Genomic DNA, 22,120 nt, shown 5'->3' on the forward strand with positions numbered 1-22,120 from the left:
TTCAAGATGTTAAAGAAGGACGCCGCCACCAAATGGACCGATGACTGCCAAAAGTCCTTCGACAAAATCAAGGAGTACCTGTCAACACCACCAGTCTTTGTCCCGCCTGAGCCAGGTAGACCCTTATTACTCTACCTTGCAGTGTTAGATGGAGGTTTCGGTTGCGTTCTGGGGCAGCACGATGAAACAGGAAGGAAGGAGCAATCCATTTATTATCTCAGTAAAAAGTTCACCCCGTACGAGGCCCGGTATTCTCTATTGGAACGCACCTGTTGTTCTTTGACTTGGGTAGCTCAGAAGCTGAGACATTACTTCTGTGCCTATACTACATATCTCATATCAAGAATGGATCCCTTGAAGTACATCTTTTAGAAGCTCATGCCCACTGGCAAGCTAGCCAAGTGGCAAATCCTGTTGAGTGAGTTCGACATTGTTTACGTAACTCAGAAAGTGGTCAAGGGATAGGCACTGGCAGACCACCTTGCTGAAAACCCCGTGGATGGAGAATATGAACCCCTGAAAACGTATTTACCTAATGAAGAGGTATCATTCATAGGAGAAGACATTGCGGAATCCTATGACGGTTGGAGAATGTTCTTCGATGGAGCAGCAAACTTCAAAGGAGTTGGCATAGGAGCAGTCCTAATATCAGAAACCGGTCAACATTATCCGGTGTCTGCCAAACTTAGGTTCCCCTGCACCAATAATATGGCCAAGTATGAAGCCTGCATCTTAGGACTCAAAATGGCCATTGTCATGAACGTTCAAGAGCTGCTAGTGATTGGAGATTCAGACTCACTTATACATCAAGTACGAGGAGAATGGGCAACCAAGAACTCCAAGATACTCCCGTATCTGCACCACGTGCAGGAATTGAGAATGAGGTTCACGAAGACGGAATTCCAACATGTTCCCAGAATCCAGAATGAATTCGTCGATGCATTGGCTACCCTATCATCTATGATACAACATCCAGACAAGAATTTCATTGATCCCATTACGGTGAAAATCCATAATCAGCCAGCTTACTGTGCCCATGTAGAAGAAGAAGCAGACGGAAAGCCTTGGTTTCATGATATCAAGGAATATTTGGCAAAAGGAGAGTACCCAGAGCTTGCAAATCCTACTTAGAAACGCACACTTCGGAGATTGTCCAACAACTTCTTTCACAGCGGAGGAATCCTGTATAGGAGGACTCCCGATTTAGGATTATTAAGATGTGTCGACGCAAATGAAGCATTCAGGCTACTAGAGGAAATTCATGCTGGGACCTGCGGTCCACATATGAACGATTTTGTCTTAGCAAAGAAAATACTCCGGGCTGGTTACTTTTGGATGACTATGGAAACGGACTGCATCCAGTATGTCCGGATGAAAGCTATGTGCGAAACTTTCAAGGTCAAACACAAGAATTTCACAGCCTACAGGCCTCAGATGAACGGAGCTGTAGAAGCCGCCAACAAGAATATCAAGAAGATATTGAGGAAAATGATAGAGAACAGTGGCACGAGAAGTTATCATTTTCTCTACTGGGATATCGCGCCACAGTCCGCACATCAACCAGGGCAACCCCCTATATGCTGGTTTACGGTACAAAGGCTGTCATTCCCGTTGAGGTAGAAATTCCTTCCTTAAGGATCATACAGGAAGCTCAGCTCGACGACGCAGAGTGGGTAAAAAGTCGTTATGAGCAACTAGCCCTTATAGACGGAAAGAGAATGAATGCAGTCTGCTATGGTCAACTTTCTCAGAACAGAATGTCCAGAGCCTTCAACAAAAGAGTCAAGCCAAGACAGTTCACACCGGGGCAACTGGTGTTGAAGAAAATTTTTCCGCATCAAGATAAAGCCAAAGGGAAGTTCTCTCTCAACTGGCAGGGTCCATACATGGTTCACCGGGTTCTAACAGGAGGAGCCCTCATACTTGCAGAAATGGACGGAGAAGTATGGCCAAAGCCGATCAATTCAGATGCAGTCAAGCGTTACTATGTGTAATCTTTATGCTTTTCTTATATGATGTAAATTGAACTACGCGTGACCTGATTTCCGTTTAAGAGGGGATACGTAGGCAGCCCTATGGGTTCGGTCACAATTCAATAAAATTTTCATTTCCCCCCGCAATTGGAAACTGGGGCAGAATTTTGAGGAGGACCCTCAAAATTCCGAAGTAATTTCAGCTGATCGCCACACGAGCAACAGTCAGAAATGTCAACCCATCAAACTGGGGTAGAATTTTGAGGAGGACCCTCAAAATTCCGTAGCAGGAGAGGTTGCAATGTCCCGAACTACGTCACAGTCGTCGGTTCATCTAAAAGCTATTTTTAGTTATACATTTATGTCATACTTTTACAAAATCATGCATGTTTATTATTGAGATTGTTTTGTTTAGCAACGCTGCCCCAATGATACAGACGGTATCACCAGATCAAAGTCGAATAAGTCAAGCAAGCCAGCGGGGATACGAACTAACCTTCCCCCTTACAAGACTCACGATTCTTCTTTGGATGCAGGCACTAGGATTGCGAGATCATACTGTACGCCCATGGGACAAACATCGTTCAAAATACGATTCTCAGAACCGTTGCACTTGCCAATATTTGCTATCAGCACACACCAGTGATGTTCCGTATGTCACAATGCTCCCAGTAATCACGACGCCGCAATCTGTTATCAGCTAAGAAAATTCTACCGTCATTTGTTGCATAAGGCTACTATTCTGCCTTCCGAGACTAAACGCTGTCTCCATCTGCATCTGCATTGCGTAAGGCTACCATTCTGCCTTCCAATTTGCATAGGGATACTATTCTGCCTTCCGAGACTAAACGCTGTCTCAATCTGCATCTGAATTGCATAAGGCTACCATTCTGCCTTCCGAGACTAAACGCTATCTCCATCTGCATTTGCATTGCATAAGGCTACAATTCTGCCTTCCGAGACTAAACGTTGTCTCCATCTCCATCTGCATTCTTGCATAAGGCTACCATTCTGCCTTCCGAGGTTAAGCTCTACCTCCATCTGCATTTGCATCTTTGCATAAGGCTGCTCTCCTGCCTTTCGAGGCTAAGCTCTTCCTCCAATTTTTCTTTGAAACTAAGCGCTATCTCAAGCGCTATTTATCTCGCTTTTCTTACGAGCTAAGTTCTGCCCTTCAATTCGCAAGACTAAGCTCTGTCTTGTCCACATCATACTACTGCATCCTTCATGGGGCTGAAAACTATCACCAACTCATCCCNAAGAATGCAAGGGCCACTACGTGAGGGCCATGACTACCATCTTCCATGATATGATACACAAGAAAATAGAGGTATATGTGGATGATGTTATTATCAAGTCCAAGAAGGCCACTGACCACATAGAAGATCTGAGGAAGTTCTTTAACAGACTGCGGAGATACAACCTGAAACTAAACCCCGCAAAGTGCGCATTTGGGGTTCCTGCTGGGAAATTGCTTGGGTTTATTGTGAGACACCAAGGAATAGAACTGGATCCATCGAAAGTCAAAGCCATTCAAGAGCTACCACCGCCAAGGAACAAGAAGGATGTGATGAGTTTCTTGGGAAGGCTTAACTACATCAGCCGATTCATAGCACAATCTACAGTTATCTGTGAGCCAATCTTTAAGATGCTAAAGAAGGACGCCGCAACCAAATGGACCGATGACTGCCAAAAGGCCTTCGACAAAATCAAGGAGTACCTGTCAACACCACCAGTCTTAGTCCCGCCCGAGCCAGGTAGACCCTTATTACTCTACCTTGCAGTGTTAGATGGAGCTTTCGGCTGCATTCTGGCGCAGCACGATGAAAAAGGAGGGAAGGAGCAAGCCATTTATTATCTCAGTAAGAAGTTCACCCCGTACGAGGCCCGGTATTCTCTATTGGAGCGCACCTGTTGTGCTTTGACTTGGGTAGCTCAGAAGCTGAGACATTACTTCTGTGCCTATACTACATATCTCATATTGAGAATGGATCCCTTGAAGTAAATCTTTCAGAAGCCCATGCCCACTGGCAAGCTAGCCAAGTGGAAAATCCTGTTGAGTGAGTTCAACATTGTTTACGTAACTCAGAAAGCTGTCAAGGGACAGGCACTGGCAGACCACCTTGCTGAAAACCCCGTGGATGGAGAATACGAACCCCTGAAAACGTATTTTCCTGATGAAGAGGTATCATTCATAGGAGAAGACATTGCGGAATCCTATGACGGCTGGAGAATGTTCTTCGATAGAGCAACAAATTTCAAAGGAGTTGGCATAGGAGCAGTCCTAATATCAGAAACTGGTCAGCATTATGCGATGTCTGCCAAACTCAGGTTTCCCTACACCAACAATATGGCCGAATATGAAGCTTGCATCTTAAGACTCAAAATGGCCATTGACATGAACGTTCAAGAGCTGCTAATGATTAGAAATTCAGACTTACTTATACATCAGGTATGAGGAGAATGGGCATCCAATTACTCCAAGATACTCCCGTATCTGCATCACGTAGAGGAATTGAGAAAGAGGTTCACGAAGATAGAATTCCAGCATGTTCCCTGAATCCAGAATGAGTTCGCCGATGCATTGGCTACCCTATCATCTATGATACAACATCCCGACAAGAATTTCATTGATCCCATTCCAGTGAAAATCCATAATCAGCCAGCTTACTGTGCCCATGTTGAAGAAGAAGCAGACGGAAAGCCTTGGTTTCATGATATCAAGGAATATTTGGCAAAATGAGAGTACCAAGAGCCTGCAAATCTTACTCAGAAACGCACACTTCGGAGATTGCCCAACAACTTCTTTCACAGCGGAGGAATCCTGTATAGGAGGACTCCCGATTTAGGACTATTAAGATGTGTCGATGCAAAGGAAGCATATTAGAGGAAATTCATGCTGGGACCTGCGGTCCACCTATGAACGGTTTTGTCTTAGCAAAGAAGATACTCCGGGCTGGTTACTTTTGGATGACTATGGAAACGGAGTGCATCCAGTATGTCCGGAAATGCCACCGCTGTCAGATACATGCGGACATGATAAAGGTACCTCCGAACGAGCTTAATGCAACAAGCTCACCGTGGCCGTTCGCCGCCTGGGGAATAGACGTTGTTGGACCAATCGAGCCTGCCGCTATTAACGGACATAGGTTCATCCTAGTAGCCATCAACTATTTCACCAAATGGGTCGAAGCAGCATCTTACAAAGCAGTGACTAAGAAAGTCGTGGCAGACTTTGTCCGCGACCGTATTGTTTGTCGATTTGGAATTCTAGAGTCAATCATTTCCGGTTAATGGCTCCAACCTTAACAGCGACTTGATGAAAGCTATGTGCGAAACTTTCAAGGTCAAACACAAGAATTCCACAACCTACAGGCCTCAGATGAACGGAGCTGTAGAAGCCGCCAACAAGAATATCAAGAAGATATTGAGGAAAATGATAGAGAAGCATAGAAAGTGGCACGAGAAGTTATCATTTGCTCTACTGGGATATCGCACCACAGTTCACACATCAACCGGGGCAACCCCCTATATGCTGGTTTACGGTACAGAGGCTGTCATTCCCGCTGAGGTAGAAATTCCTTCCCTAAGGATCATACAAGAAGCTGAGCTGACGACGCAGAGTGGGTAAAAAGTCGTTATGAGCAACTAGCCCTTATAGACGGAAAGAGAATGAATGCAGTCTGCCATGGTCAACTTTATGGGAACAGAATGTCCAGAGCCTTCAACAAAAGAGTCAAGCCAAGACAGTTCACACCGGGGCAACTGGTGTTGAAGAAAAATTTTCCGCATCAAGATGAAGCCAAAGGGAAGTTCTCTCCTAACTGGCAGGGTCCATACATGGTTCACCGGGTTCTGACAGGAGGAGCCCTCATACTTGCAGAAATGGATGGAGAAGTCTGGCCAAAGCCGATCAATTCAGATGCAGTCAAGCGTTACTATGTGTAATCTTTATGCTTTCCTTATATGATGTAAATTGAACTACGCCTGACCTGATTCCCATTTAAGAGGGGATACGTAGGCAGCCCTATGGGTTCGGTCACAATTCAATAAAATTTTCATTTCCCCCGCAATTGGAAACTGGGGCAGAATTTTGAGGAGGACCCTCAAAATTCCGAAGTAATTTCAGCCGATCGCCGCACGAGCAACAGTCAGAAACGTCAACCCATCAAACTGGGGAAGAATTTTGAGGAGGACCCTCAAAATTCCGTAGCAGGAGAGGTTGCAATGTCCCGAACTACGTCACAGTCGTCGGTTCATCTAAAAGCTATTTTTAATTATACATTTATGTCATACTTTTACAAAATCATGCATGTTTATTATTGAGACTGCTTTGTTTAGCAACGCTACCCCAATGATACAGACGGTATCACCAGATCAAAGCCGAACAAGTCAAGCAAGGTAGCGGGGATACGAACTAACCTCCCCCTTACAAAACTCACGATTCTTCTTTGGATGCAGGCACTAGGATTGCGAGATCATTAAACATACTGTACGCCCATGGGACAAACATCGTTCAAAATACGATTCTCAGAACCGTTGCACTTGCCAATATTTGCTATCAGCACACACCAGTGATGTTCCGTATGTCACAATGCTCCCAGTAATCACGACGCCGCAATCTGTTATCAGCTAAGAAAATTCTACCGTCATTTGTTGCATAAGACTACTATTCTACCTTCCGAGACTAAACGCTGTCTCCATCTGCATCTGCATTACATAAGGCTACCATTCTGCCTTCCGAGACTAAACGTTGTCTCCATCTACATCTGCATTGCATAAGGCTACCATTCTGCCTTCCAATTTGCATAAGGCTACCATTCTGCCTTCCGAGACTAAACGCTGTCTCCATCTGCATTTGCATTGCATGAGGCTACTATTCTGCCTTCCAGTTTGCATAAGGCTACCATTCTGCCTTCCGAGACTAAACGATGTCTCCATCTGCATTTGCATTCTTGCATAAGGCTACCATTCTGCCTTCCGAGGTTAAGCTCTACCTCCATCTGCATTTGCATTGCATAAGTCTACCATTCTGCCTTCTGAGACTAACGCTACCATCTGCATTGCATTCTGCATAGGGCTACCATTCTGCCTTCCGAGGTTAAGCTCTACCTCCATCTACATTCGTATCTTTGCATAAGGCTGCTCTCCTGCCTTTCGAGGCTAAGCTCTGCCTCCAATTTTTCTTCGAAACTAAGCGCTATCTCAAGCACTATTTATCTCGCTTTTCTTACGGGCTAAGCTCTGCCCTTCAATTCGCAAGACTAAGCTCTGTCTTGTCCACATCATATTACTGCATCCTTCATGGGATGAATATCGCCAACTCGTCCAAAGGCGTCATCATTCGGAGGCACCATCTTCATGACCCGAGAACACCATGTCATGGCCCGAGGATCTCTTTCAATCTTTTGCGTATCATTATTCAAAGGCGTCATGGTTCGGAGGCACCATCCTCATAGCCCGAGAACATCATTTCATGGCCTGCGAATCCTACACCAAACAACCCATGGCCCAGGACATCATGGTCTGAGGACGCCATTCCTAACCGTCCAAAGACAACATTCATGGTCCAACAGGAATTTGCATCATGTTTATATTACGCAATATATGCTTGTATCGTTTATTTGCAGGTAACCCGGCGAGCAACGGCTATCCCAGCAGGAGCGATCCCGCTCCAGTTTTCCCAACCATATCAAACCTCACCATTCCCGTAAACCGTTCACTCACCCGGCCCTAGATGTTGCGTCCGCTCTTGAGATAACTTCACCGGTAAACTTCGCCGATGAATCCAGAACTACACATGGCCTGATTCCTGTAGAACCAGGGATATGTAGGCAACTCAGAAGCCAGGGTGCGGCCTAATCTCTCAAACCGTTTCGCTCGGTCAAAATTGGCCATCATTTCTTTATCCGAAAATTCTTTCATCCTTCCCAGGTAAAGAGGGGCAGCTGTTGATACCCACTTTTCTTTTATATTTTTAAATATGCAAAAATACCTTCGAAATAGCATATATATATGCATATATAAGCATACCCAAGGTTTTTATTATTTTTCCCATAATTTTAAAGGTTTAAATTGATTTATTTTCTCCATAAAATCCCAATAATTATTTCCAAAATTATTATTTTGATAATTCATCTATTGGATTTCAATATTTATGCCAAAATATGGCTAAGATAATTTTTATAAATTTTTTGCAATTACATTTAGTATTTTTAAAGCTAAATTGCACATAATGGGAATGTTAGCCCTTTTAAGATATAATTATGTTTTATATGCGTAAAATTGGATCCTGTATTTTAAATTGCTAATTATGTATCCTAAATCATTTTAGCATTTCTAAATTATTTTTTTCAGAAATTATCTATTATTGTTTATAAATTAAATAGGGAAAAACTGGCTATTTAAATTATAGCCAAATTGGCTTTCAATTATAGCCAAATCAGGACCCCAATTCCCAACCCAATTTTACAAGTAAAACCCGACCCACACCCTATTAACTCATACCCAAACCCGGAACCCAACCTACCCTTTTTAATCTCGATCGTTATCTCCCAGATCAACGGTCAGTCAGTCCACGTTATTTCTTTTCTTTTTTAATCCAACGACACCCCAAACCCTACCTCATTCTCTCATTTGCACCGCCCTTAAATCCCTTCCTCTCCAAATTCTCTCTGAAACCTAACTCAAACCCTAATCGCCGTCACCGGCGTGAACACCTCCTACGATGTTTCTACGTCTTCTCCGACCGGGCCTGGTCTTCCACACGCCATGGCTCTTCGATTTCTTGGATCCTTGAGATCTTCTCAAGGGAACCCCAACTGGTTCCGGTTTGGAACTTTGTTTATCAGCCTGTCTCTGCCATTTTCCGTTTGTGAGTAAGAACTTCTTTTTGTTTTATTACGGATCTATGGGTTCTTGACCTATTCTATCATCTCTACTACTTTTCTGGAAAACCCTAGCTTTAAATCCTCCGATCTTTTTAGATATGTGATGGATCTATGAGTATTTAAAGGTTCTCACCTGTTTTCCTCAAAATATTTCTCTGATTTCAAACGATTTCCTCATTTTCCAGACTAGGGTTTCAAAACCCTTTTGCAAAAAATGATTCCTTTCTAATTATTAGCAATTACTTTGTGATTTTTAACATGTTTAAACATCACTTGAGTCTTTCCTTTTGCTCGATTCATTATCGTTAAGAAACCCTAATACTTCTGGATTCGATTTGAAGTTTGGGTCTGTTTGTGATGTGTTTGCATGTCTCTCATGAACATTCTAGGTTTCATGTATGTTCTATATGCTCTAGCGCTTCCTACTCTAGTCCGTTCTTAGGCTTTCTCTGATTTTGTTCAAACATGTTATTTATTGTTTAATAGGTCCGACTATTTGTTTTATTGATTGTTCACATGATAATTTATATTGATTTTTTTGTAATCTCCTTGGACCTACGATATTCCCCTGAATCTGTGATTTTGTGTATTTTCCTTGTAATTTTGTATTCATTTTTCGAATTACTTCCTTACTGTTGTGATGCTTTCATTAGTTAGTGCTGATTCCCTGTGATTTTCAATCTCATTCATGATTCTTTGAACTAACTTTCAGAATTAAAATTGTACTCTACCTTATTTATGTGCACAAATATGCTGTTAGTTATTTAACGTGTACTTTCCTTACTTGAAAATATTCTGTACTTAGTCCTTATTACATGCCACATGCTTTCACTACTCAGTGGTAAAATCAGTCTTGTAAGTAATTCTTTTCCCTATTTGATACAACTTATACCCGTTTGAACTATGACTCCCTAATTGAAGGAAGTCCGGGTCTTTAATTGATTCTTATTTGTATTATTTCTATAATTGTGCTAAGTCAGTACCTATTACCTTATTTTCCTGCCAGTTCTAAAACTATAAATACTCTACCCTCTCTTTAGCATAAAGAAGAACATTTACACTGTTCTGAACTCTCTCACACACACATACATACTCTCTTACTTGATACTCAGTTGGCTGCAAGCCAAAACTGAGTGGTTACATTGCTCTACTGCTCTATTGTTCTGCTACTCTACTGCTCTACACACCACTACTCTACACACCACTACTCTACTTCCCTTCATTGTACTGCTCTCCACTCCTCACTCTGCACCTATTCTCTCATTTTTACTGGTATGTTTTCAGTTTAATTTACAACCTCCAAAACAATATGTCTCTATTTGTATTGCACTTCCTTTTGTTTCTCTTATGCTTCTACTTGTGGTTCTGCTGCCTCCCTTGCAATTAGCATGCCTATTTTGCCATGTGATTACCTTGTAATTCAGCATGTCTACTGCTTTCTCACATTTTCTACTTCTATTATGCCCTACCCCCTAACCCCCCAAATTATTATAAGCATGATATCTAGTTACTATGTGATCCTGAACCCTTTCCCCTAAACCTAACGTGTAACTCTGTTTAGCACCCCTTAAATATGATGTTGTTAAGTTCATGGCATGAACACTTTGTGATAGACTATTGTTGTGACTATGTAAGTTCATTAGTACTTCTCTGGTGTTAACCTGTGTGCAAATATGCTTTCGCATATGAACTACTTGTCCCCAGTTCCTCTTTTCCCTGTTTGTGTTTGAACTATGTATGTTGATTTGGTCTTGAGTTGCTGATTGTCCTGTCTCTTTTCTTCTTCAAGCTGGTTTTCACTAAGGCAAACTCTTATATTGCCTTCCAAAACTTATTTCAAACTAATCATTGTCAAAATTGTTTCCAACTCAACTCTTTTAAATCTATGTCAAGCACTCTCACATATACTCTTAGACCACTATGTTCTGCCCCTTTTGTGTGAGCCTTGCCTTGGGACCCTTGAGTTCCCTCTGAACTTGGACACATAAAAGTTGGCCTTTCCACACTGCACTTACTCTGTCTTGGTTATGCAATCTGGGTGTGAGCACTGCCCGGGATCCCTTGAGGTCCTTAGGGAACTCTGACACACCTAGATATGAGAAAGGCTATGGAACAATCTTGGCACTTGAGGTGGTTTATTACATAACTCAGGGAGGAAGTCCTAATCAGGTGCTGAAAGTCTGGGCCTGTTTCTGGCTCTCTATAGTGTAATTTTTACTTTTCTTATATAATTCATTCACATGGTCTGTAATAATTTGTAAACGGATATTGGGGTAACTAGTGAAAAGGGCGGGTATTTACATGTTTGTGGGGTAAAGCGGGTAGAAACCATGCCTATAGGACTTTACATTTCACTATGCTTGGCCTTACCATGTTAGAAATCATGCCTATAGGACTTTACATTTCACTATGTTTGACCTTACCATGTTAGAAACCATGCCTATAAGGTTTTACTATACTTGCCTTACCATGTTAGAAATCATGTTTAGTAGGATTTTACTATACTTGCCTTACCATGTTAGAAATCATGTTTAATAGGTCTCAAAATCAGTTTCACAAATAGATGCCATACCTATAGGATATAATTTAATCCAGCTTCTGTTATAACAAGTGTTACATGTTTTCTTTCATTGGTCATCATGCCTGCAATGTTTCTGAAATCAGTGTTAAACAACTAGATGTCATGCCTATAGGGAATAACTCTAGAAGTTCTGCCTATGGATCTTAACTAGTTTAGTTAAATAAATCAACCCAGTCCATGTTTTAGTTCGTTTCGAAGGTGGTTTAGTTAATGGTTTATTTTCTCTAAAACAAGTTCTTTCAAAAACTGCCTTGATTTGTCATTAGATATCATGCCTATAAGGATTCAAGAGTCCGCTTTTAAAAACCTGCCTTGTTTCACTATATAAAATGGTCATTTGTATTCCGCGTCTAGGCAAGCCTTAGGCAATCAACTTTAAATAAAACCAGAACCGTCTTTGTGATTAGTGTTTAACTGTCAATGTCTTAAAATCAGTAGGCAAGCCTGATTCGGACTTCTTTTCTGAGTCATGTAATTAATCTGGTCCCACTGTTATCACTTAAATACCTTGTTAGGATCTGAATTTAGACCTTAATTGCGTATGAGTCGTGTTGCCTATGTGCATTAGTTGTGGAGGTATATCTGAGCCTTCTATCTGATTTCTGCATTTTACCCCCTAAATGTAGTCCTATGTGTTTTTTATTTGTCGCCTAGTATTTTGCCCTTTAAACCTGAGGGTCTGCCTAGAACCCCCCCCCCTCCCCCTTTTTATAGGATAGGAGTCCTAAATTCCTCCGGGACTAATAGGAATGGACGGGTAACAGCATGCAATAGGGGTCGAGACCAACCCTCGCTTTAATTACCGTCACGGGACGGGAAAGGGTAGATATGGATATGATGACCGGTGCGCTAATGCCACGCGTAGCCCCTTTTTAAGGAGTGATTACCGGGCATTATACTGATGTGATCCTATAGGCTAACCAACCTAGGACACTCCTTTACATTCACAAATAGCTTAGATTGTACTTCTTTTCATTAACTGTTTTTTTTCAAGCATCTGTGTATTTAAACTTAAATGCCCTACTATTTGAGCCATACTTGTTTATTTGCTAATTGTACAAATTCACACAAAAACTGTCTGACCGGGAACCACACTAGTGGATCCTGAGGGGTGCCTAACACCTTCCCCTTATGATAATTTCAAGCCCTCACCCTGTCTCTGGTTATCAAACGTAGTTATAAATGAACCCTATAGGTGCCCTAACGCACCTTAAATCGTTAGGTGGCGACTCTTCAAAAATGTAAACCCCTTTCCCAAAAGGAACGAGTTGTCTCAACCAAAATGTCATAAACCCGATTTCGCGAGAAAAAGGGGGCGCGACAGGGCTCCCAACCAAACACCCGCACAAGTCTAAAAACATAACACGGACTTGCTCGAACCCTCAAATCACATCAAACAACGCCAAAATCATGAATCACACTCCAATTCAAGCTTCATGAACTTTAAGATTTCAAACTTCTACTTTCGATGTTTAATCCTATCAAATCACGTCCGATTGACCTCAAATTTTGCACACAAGTCATATTCGACATTACGGACCTACTCCAACTTCCGGAATCGGAATCCGACCCCGATATCAAAAAGTCCACTTCCGGTCAAACTCCTCAAAGACCATCAAATTTCTTTCTTTAGCCAAACGACTCCAAAATGACCCACAGACCTCCGAATTCACTTCCGATCGCGCTCCCAACACCAGAATCACCATACGGAGCTATTCCCAGACTCGAAATCCCAAATGGACATTGTTAACACTGAGATGCACTTCAACCCAAACTTATGAAATTCTTCCAAAATGCTAACTTCCACAACAGGTGTCGAAACGTTCCCGGGTCTTCCAAAACCCGATCCGGACATATGCCCAAGTCCGAAATCATCATACGAACCTCTTAGAACCTTCGAATCCCGATTCCTAGGTCGTTTACTTAAAAATCCAATCTTAGTCAATTCCTTCAACTTAAAGCTTTCGAAATGAGAATTCTCTCTCCAAATCAACTCCGAAATTCGGGGAATTAAATTCGACCACGCGTACAAGTCATAGTATCTGATGTGAAGCTATTCAGGTTTCAAAGTGTTGAATGATGCGCTAGAGCTCAAACCGACCGGTCGGGTCATTACAGTCTCTCCCACCTAAACATACGTTCGTCCTCGAACGTGATGAGAACCGCACCGGAGTTGTCCGAAATCACTGTTTAACACCTTGAGCACCTACCCGTGCTACCACAGCTCCGTTGAGCACAATATTCCCTTTCATTCAAACAAATAAGCTTAGAACCCAATTCCAACATCCGGAATTCTCTGGCAGGCCTGCTTCCAATATATGAACACCGTATCAATCACTTCACGAGGTACCAGAACTTGACTACATACCTTTGCTGAATTCACACTATGCACCACGTCATTCACAGAACCATAATAGCATTCTTTGATCATAATAGCCGACTTTCCCCGAATCTGATGCTCACAATGCACCTCATGATACATTTAAGTCTTGTTCCAACTCTTACAATACTGCCACGACGGAGGGGACGCGTAGAAATTCATAGTCAACAAATCATTGAGGCTACACTCCTGACAAGAACATCACCTCATTCTGAACCCAAATAATGATCTTTGCTTTTTAATATACTTCATACAATCCGACTGCACTGATCCTAGATCCAATAACCTTGTCTCACCCAATACGAACTACTCAGGCAACAAGTCACCCCAGACATGACCAAAAGCCTCATGTGATGCCACAATGTGCCAATAGGCTATCAACTCGAACGTGATACATAAGAAAAATGAACTCTGGAAGGGACTACTCAAACCACGCAACTAATACGAACTTTCCTCAAAAAATGGGAAAAAAACACATAAAAATAGATATAAGGAACTGTACCCAACATCACACTGTTGCGGCGTGCACCCCGATCCAAACAACATACCCGTGGCGACGTGCCACCCGATCCACACATAAAGTTCACATAAGAAGATACACTCTGAGCCAAATCGCTCATTACTACAAAATACCGAATATCGGACACAAGCACGCTAAGTGCATAATAACATCCCTAGGGAGACACATAGCGCCAAAAACTACGAAATCAAGCACAACTGAAGTGCGATATAAAATCTGAATCTCAAGAGCCATCCTGCTCACATAAAACCATCGCTACGCGGAACTTCAACACATAAGAAATTTACCAAGCCGTTTCACAACTCACACAACACAATATAGCATTACATGAAATAGCCGATGATGAATTAACATCCAACGTCCGAATACTCCTCCATAAGGAGAGCTATGCTGAAATGAACACATTCGGCCCGATATAGAGCCCTTAATCATATTTAAATCCATCCACAGACCTCAAGCCGATTCTGATCGTACCGAACTAGAAAAATGGGCTAAGTCTCGGGATAAAAAGCCCTGGGTTCCAGTCGCAGATGTTGCATTTGCAACATCCGGCTCGCAAATGCGATGGTCGCATTTGCGACAAATGCATCGCAAATGCAAAGCCAAGCCAAGCCAAGCCATCCCTGCCCAGGTCGCATTTGCGACCAAACTCTTCGCAAATGGGAAGGTGACAGCCTCGCAAAAGCGACCCTTAGTTCACAAATGCGAACCTTTCCCACAGCAGCCCACGCTCGCAAATACGAGCTCCCTCTCGCAAATGCGATGCTCGCATTTGCGACCAAAATACCGCAAATGCGGCCATACTAGTACCACCAGTCCCATTTCTTAGCAAAACACTCCGAAGCTATCCCGAATCACCCGATCCCTCGGGGCTCCCAACCAAACCACCCGCACAAGTCTAAAAACATAACACGGACTTGCTCGAAGCCTCAAATCACATCAAACAATGCTAAAATCATGGATCGCACTCGAATTCAAGCTTAATGAACTTTAAGATTTTAAATTTCTACTTTCGATGTTTAATCCTATCAAATCATGTCCGATTGACCTCAAATTTTGCACACAAGTTATATTCGACATTACGGACCTACTCCAACTTTTGAAATCGGAATCCGACCCCGATATCAAAAAGCCCACTTCCGGTCAAACTCCTCAAAAACCTTCAAATTTCTATCTTTAGCCAAATGACTCCAAAATGACCCACGGACCTCCGAATTCACTTCCGATCGCGCTCCCAACACTAGAATCACCATACGAAGCTATTCCCAGATTCGCAATCCCAACGGACATTGTTAACACTGAGATGCACTTCAACCCAAAGTTATGAAATTCTTCCAAAAATACTAACTTCCACAATAGGTGTCAAAACGTTCCTGGGTCTTCCAAAACCCGATCCGGACATACGCCCAAGTCCGAACTCATCATACAAACCTGTTAGAACCTTCGAATCCTGATTTCGAGGTCGTTTACTCAAAAATCTAATCTTAGTCAATTCTTTCAACTTAAAGCTTCCGAAAAGAAAATTCTCTCTCCAAATCAACTCCGAACTTCCCGGAATTAAATTCCGACCATGCGTACAAGTCATAATACCTAAAGTGAAGCTACTCAGGGCTTCAAACCGTTGAACGACGCGCTAGAGCTCAAAACGACCGGTCGGGTCGTTACTTCTTCGCCCATGTCAAGAGACCTCTGTGATGGAAGATATCGGGAACAGGTTTTTTCAACTTTTGTTGCAAAATTCCTTGCTTCAAGATGTTATGCTAGATGAGTACAACGATATAGCACACTGTAAGATGCATGATATTGTGCATGATTTGGCTGAGATATTTTGAAATCTAAACTATTTGATACGAAGAGCATTGGAGGAGAAAATCTTTCTCAAGTTCGATATTTTGGATGGGAGTCACCAAGTGATCAAATAGATAAGATCAATGAGCCTGGACGTTTATGCACATTGTTCTGGAAAAGCAGCAATATGGCTGAAGATATGCTATTGGGTTTTCAGTTCTTAAGAGTTTTAAATTTGTCCCGGTCAAGCATCAATGAGTTGTCAGCCTCAATCGGCAAGCTAATCTACTTGAGATATCTCGATCTCTCCCATACTAAGATCAAAGCCTTGCCCAAATCCATTTGCAAGCTCTATAATTTGCAAACGCTTAGAGTCAATGACTGCTCTTTTTGAGGATCTTCTAGATGAGATGGGAAATATGATAAGTTTGAGACACATATATTACGAATCATATTCTTGGACTCCACCAAGTTTGTGTGAAATATGGTCTAATGGTAAGGTGCACTTTCAGATGCCACTTAATATGGGGCAATTGACTTGTCTTCAAACGCTACAGTATTTCAATGTGGGTGCAGAGAAAGGTCATCGAATAGAAGAATTAGGTCATTTGAAAAACCTTAGAGGTAAATTGACGATCAATTGTCTACAAATGGTCCGTAATAGAGAAGAATCTGGAAGAGCATATCTACAGGAGAAACCAAATATCTGCAAGCTGGCGTATTTATGGTCCCATCGTGAACCAGAAGGATGCGAAAACAATGATGAGTATGTGTTGGATGGTCTTCAACCTCATGCTAACTTGAAAACCTTAGAGGTAGTTGACTACTTGGGGACTCGGTTTCCTTCATGGTTCAACGAAGAGCTGCTACCATATTTGGTCAAGTTGAAATTAAGTGGCTGCAAAAAGTGCAAAGAAATTCCATCGCTTGGCCAACTGAAAGTCCTTCGGCGTCTTGAGCTGGTAGGATTCCATAAGTTGGAATTCATTGGACCTGCATTTTATGGTGTTGAGGTTAATAATAATGGATCTGATGGGTTTTCAATGTCTTTGCCTTATGCTTCTTATGTTTTAATGATCTAACAAACTTATTATTAAGAACCAGATAGAGAACTTGACCCACTTGGTACACATTTCAAATGAACAATGTCCAGTCTGATCTCCAGCAAATGAACAACTACAAAGAGGAACACAACAGGGACCTGGTCCCTTAGGGTTCTCTGACAGAAGTACAAGTCAACTATACAGCTGGAACGCAACTCTAGAAAGTGACTGTCCGCAACTGTACACGCGACAGTGCAGCAGCTACTTCTCATTGGGAAGAAGCGTGTACCAATTGACATCACCATTGTGATGTCTTTTGTAGTATAACAACCTGGTGCAAGGCACACTATATTCATTTGAGCATTTAGTGATATTCTCTAAAGCATTAAAGTGTTGATCCAGCATTGAAGTCACAAGTGTGTCAAGAACAAGAAGACAACTCTACTAAAGGATCAGTTTCACAATGAGTCTATGTGTATCCGTAGTTGAGTTGTAATCTTGTTATTTGTTCTTCATTGTAACTCCTATCTTGCTTTCTTAGAAGCTGTGTTTTAGGAAACCCAAAAATCACAAACCCTCTAAGTTTATGTTGTGACTAGAGTTAGTCATAAGTTAAAGTCTTTGTAACTAGAGAGTGACAAAGTGGCTTGTGGTAAGAGTATCACAAGTTAGTTAAGTTGAAGTCTTTGTAATAGAGTCATTACAAAGTGACCTGTAATAGCGAGATTACAAGTTAGTGAAGTTGAAAGCCTACAAGTGTAGGTCGTGGTTTTTGTCCCCTTAAGTGAGATTTTTCTACGTAAAAACCCCGTGTCTCTTTTACTTACTGCTTCATAAGTATTCTCAGTAGAAACTCATAGAGGATCAGGTGCTCTATAATTTGGTGGACTCATATAAGCTAATAATTGGTATCAGAGCAGGTTCTTTCTAAAAGGTTAACACCTAGCCACCCAACTTTGAGGAAGGACGATCAACCTACAGACCTCCTAGATTCAATGGTCAGTACTACAGCTGGTGGAAGACTCGCATGCATGATTTTATAATGGCCGAAGATTCAGAACTATGGGACATCATTTGTGATGGTCCACATGTTCCTATGAAGCTTGGAGAAACTGGACAAATGGTGCCGAAAGACAGAAAGGAGTACAGTGATATTGACAGAAAAGCCGTAGAAAAGAACTATCGCGCCAAGAAAATCTTGGTATGTGGTATAGGACCCGATGAGTACAACAGAGTCTCAGCTTGTGATTCTGCCAAAGAAATATGGGAAGCATTGCAAACCGCACACGAAGGAACTACTCAAGTTAAACAGTCCAAGATTGACATGCTTACCACAGAGTATGAGCTCTTCAGGATGAAGGATGATGAGTCTATACAGGATATGCACACTAGATTCACATCCATCATAAATGAGCTTCATTCACTTGGAGATGTTATTCCTAGAAACAAGCTTGTAAGGAAAATTCTCAGTGTTCTACCTGGTTCTTGGGAGAGTAAGGTAAATGCCATCACTGAAGCTAAAGATCTACAAACTCTAACCATGGATGAGCCGATTGGTAATCTGAAGACATACGAGATGAAAAGAAAGAAAGACTATGAAAGGAGAGAGCCAAAGAAGGAAAAGAGCCTGGAACTCAAGGCTGAAAACAGTAATTCAAGTGAAGAAGATAGTGATATGGCCTATCTTACTAAAAGGTTTCAAAAGATGGTTTAAAGGAATGGTGGTATACCAAAGAGGGGCAGTTCAAGTAAGGCAAGGAACAATGATCTCTGTCACAAGTGCGGAAAGCCAGGGCATTTCATCAAAGACTATCCACTTCTGATATAGGAGCAATACAAATAAAACCCTGACAAAGCAGCAAAAGGAACTCGGTTCCAGACAAACGATTCAGTCGAAAAAATGCAGCTGACAATATTGTGAAGCAGATCCTTGCTGCTTGGGGATACTCCTCCAGTGAGTCAGAAAGGGAACCAGATGCAGAAAATAGCTCTATGATGGCATTGGAAATTGAAGCAACGAAATATGACTCACTGTTCGCGCTGATGGCTCAGTCTGACGATGATGAAGAGGATGAAAATGATGAGGTAAATTTCAGGGATGTTCAGAGAAATCTGAAATCCTACTCTTCTAAGAAGTTAAGGTCATTAGCAAATGTTCTAATTGATGCATATTATAGCTTTGATAATGATAAGGAGATCCTGACCATAGAACTAGGAGAAGCTGAACAATCTAGAGATGATCTGGTGGTCTATGTAGTGGACCTAAATGAGACCATAGCTAATCTTGAAAAGGAAAAGAAAGCTTTAAATGAAAAAATAAATAGTGTAGAAAATGAGAGAGATGACCTGATGGTAGTGGTTGTTGATTTGAAGGAAACCATTGAGAGACTCACTTCAGAACATAGGACTGTGAGTCTTGGGAAAGGGAAGGAAGTAGCTAGTAAGACACGCATCAAGCTTGAGAAGGAATTAAATAATGTGAAAACTAGTCTATGTAGGGAACTTGAGAAAAATAGGCAACTTCAAGCTGAATTGGAGAAAGTAAAAATTGATCTTGAGAAATCTCTGAAGTGGACCTGATCCTCAGATGCTGTCACTGCTATGTACTTCAACAATAGTGGAAACAGGCAAGGAATCGGGTTTCAAAAGGAGAAAACTCCCTACAACCCTCATAGCAAGTACGTCACTGTTCCTGATAACTGGCTGTGTACCCACTGTGGGGACAATGGGCACTTCAAGGAAAATTTCCAAGCCAGGGTTCAATATATTCAGAAAAACAAAGTGTTTACTGAAAAAGTGACTACTAAAGAGGGACCAGGTACCGCTCGCAAGAAACGAATATTGCCTGCATGGACTAGAAAAGCCCTTATCAATCCTTTTTCTCATAACAAGGGACCCAAACTAGTTTGGGTTCCTAATCTAACCCATGATTTATATGTGCAGGGAGCAGTGAGAAGAAGTGGACAGCAATGGTTCATGAACAGTGGATGCTAAAAACATATGACTAGAAACACCATGGACTGTCTCTCACTAAAAGCCCTGCAGAAAAGGGAATGTATCCTGTGTATATATATAAAAAAAGGGGGGGTACACTCTCAGTGTTGAAAAAATGGAAAGTCTATGTCACACTCAATTGAGAACGTGTGCCATGTGAGTTGCCTGAAGCACAGTCTCTTGAGTGTGTCTCAAATCTGTGATAAAGGGAGCAAAGTAGAGTTCTTATAAAAAATACGCATAATTACCAATTTGGTAACTGGTGAAGTGGCCTTAGTCGCCAAAAGAACAAGAATATATACTTCACTGACTTAAATCCCTACAAACTGGTGATATGAGCTGCTTAAAGGTTGTTGACAATGATGCAAAACCTTGGCATAAAGGATTGGAGCACTCAAGGCTCTCACTTCTGAATGATCTGATTCAAAAGAACCTAGTTCGTGGGCTGCCAAATTCAAGATCCACCTGGACAATGCTTGTTAGAGCAAAGGAAGAGACTTTTGAAGTATTTGCGACACTTGTCAGGAAGATCCAAGTGGAGACGGAACTGAAGGAAGCACGTATCAGATCTAACCACGGGATAGAATATGTCAATGCCAAGATTTGATGGGTCTTGTAATGGAAATGAGATCACTCACAACTTCTCAGCACCAAGGACTCCACAGCTAAATGGTGTTGTTGAAAAGAAGACCAAAACTCTGGAAGACATGGAATGGATAATGCTCATTGACAGGGGAATCGCCAAAAATTTCTGGGCGGAAGCAATAAACGAGGCTTGCTACTTGGTGAACAGGTGTATAATCAGGTCCCTCCTAAACAAAACCTCCTTTGAGTTGCTCAATGGAAGAAAACCAAAGATAACTCATCTTAGAACCTTTGGATGCAAATACTATTTTGTCAACCACGGGAAGGACCAGCTCGTGAAGTTTGATGTAAGAAGCAACCCTTCTGGGATACTTCCCTCAAAGCAAAGCGCACAAAGTCTACAACAAAAGAGCTTACTATGTGGAAGAAAGTGGTCATGTGATACTCAAAGAGACACCTTCCTCTAACAAAGGAGGGAATGGTGATGATCAAGACGATGAACCACTTTTGGTCCCTGAGAAATATCTGATGTTTCAATTGGGAAAGTTGATATGATGAGTTAGATGAAAGAGACATGTGAAGACAATGCAACATCTTCATTTACTACCATTGAAGCTAAAGAAACTGTTGGAGATGCAGTGCAAGGTATTCCACAAGTAGCAGAACAAGGACTGCAGGGAAATCCACTTAATTTACCCAGTCTCTCCACTAATCAAACTTCAGTCCCTACGTGGAAACACAGAAGCTCCCATCTATTTGATAACATAATCACTCCCCTTCATTCTGGATTTAGACAAGAATCAAAATCCAAAAAATTCCCTAGTCCTTTCTGTATTTCCATTCCAGAATAGAATCCAAAATCAAATCCCAAGGAATCTTACTTGAAGGCTGCCAAAAGAAGTTTGAGATACCTTAAGGGAACACAGGACCTGGTCCTGTATTACCCCTCAGGTGACAGTTTTAATTTTATTGGGTATGTTGATGCTAACTATGTAGGTTATCTTGTGGACAGGAAAACCACTTCTGGAATGGCTCACTTGCCATGATCGTGTCTCATCTCTTGGGGCACAAGGAAGCAAAACTCAGTGGCTTCTTCAACAACCGAAGTAGAATACGTAGCGGCAGCATCCTGTTGTGCTCAACCCCTATGAATTAAGCAACTGGAGGATTTTGGGGTATTTACTGATGGTATGCTTCTTCTATGTGACAACACCGGTGCACTCAACTTGATCAAGAATCCAGTTCAAAACAAGAGGACCAAGCACATTGAGGTGAGGCATTATCTTCTGAGGGTCAATATGGAGAAAGAGTTGATCTGTATAAAGTTCTGCAGCACAAAAGACCAAATTCCAGATATCTTCACCAA

General features: G+C 41.8%; 1 protein-coding gene across 2 annotated transcripts in view; it reads right to left on the reverse strand.

Moving 5' to 3' along the window:
- Positions 1-22,120, reverse strand: part of LOC109212981 (katanin p60 ATPase-containing subunit A1-like) — a 46,814-nt gene that overhangs the window by 16,581 nt on the left and 8,113 nt on the right. Inside the window, exon 9 of one of the 2 annotated variants that reach the window (XM_019376727.1) lies at positions 16,692-17,125. The exons of the other annotated variant lie outside the window; for it this stretch is intronic. Within the exon in view, the coding sequence (XP_019232272.1) occupies positions 17,117-17,125 (9 nt within the window). The 3' untranslated portion in view covers positions 16,692-17,116. Of the gene's footprint in view, positions 1-16,691; positions 17,126-22,120 lie in introns of those variants that run through there. 2 annotated transcript variants of the gene reach the window in all.

This window comes from Nicotiana attenuata, unplaced genomic scaffold (assembly GCF_001879085.1).
Source record: "Nicotiana attenuata strain UT unplaced genomic scaffold, NIATTr2, whole genome shotgun sequence".
Taxonomy (NCBI): Eukaryota; Viridiplantae; Streptophyta; class Magnoliopsida; order Solanales; family Solanaceae; genus Nicotiana; species Nicotiana attenuata.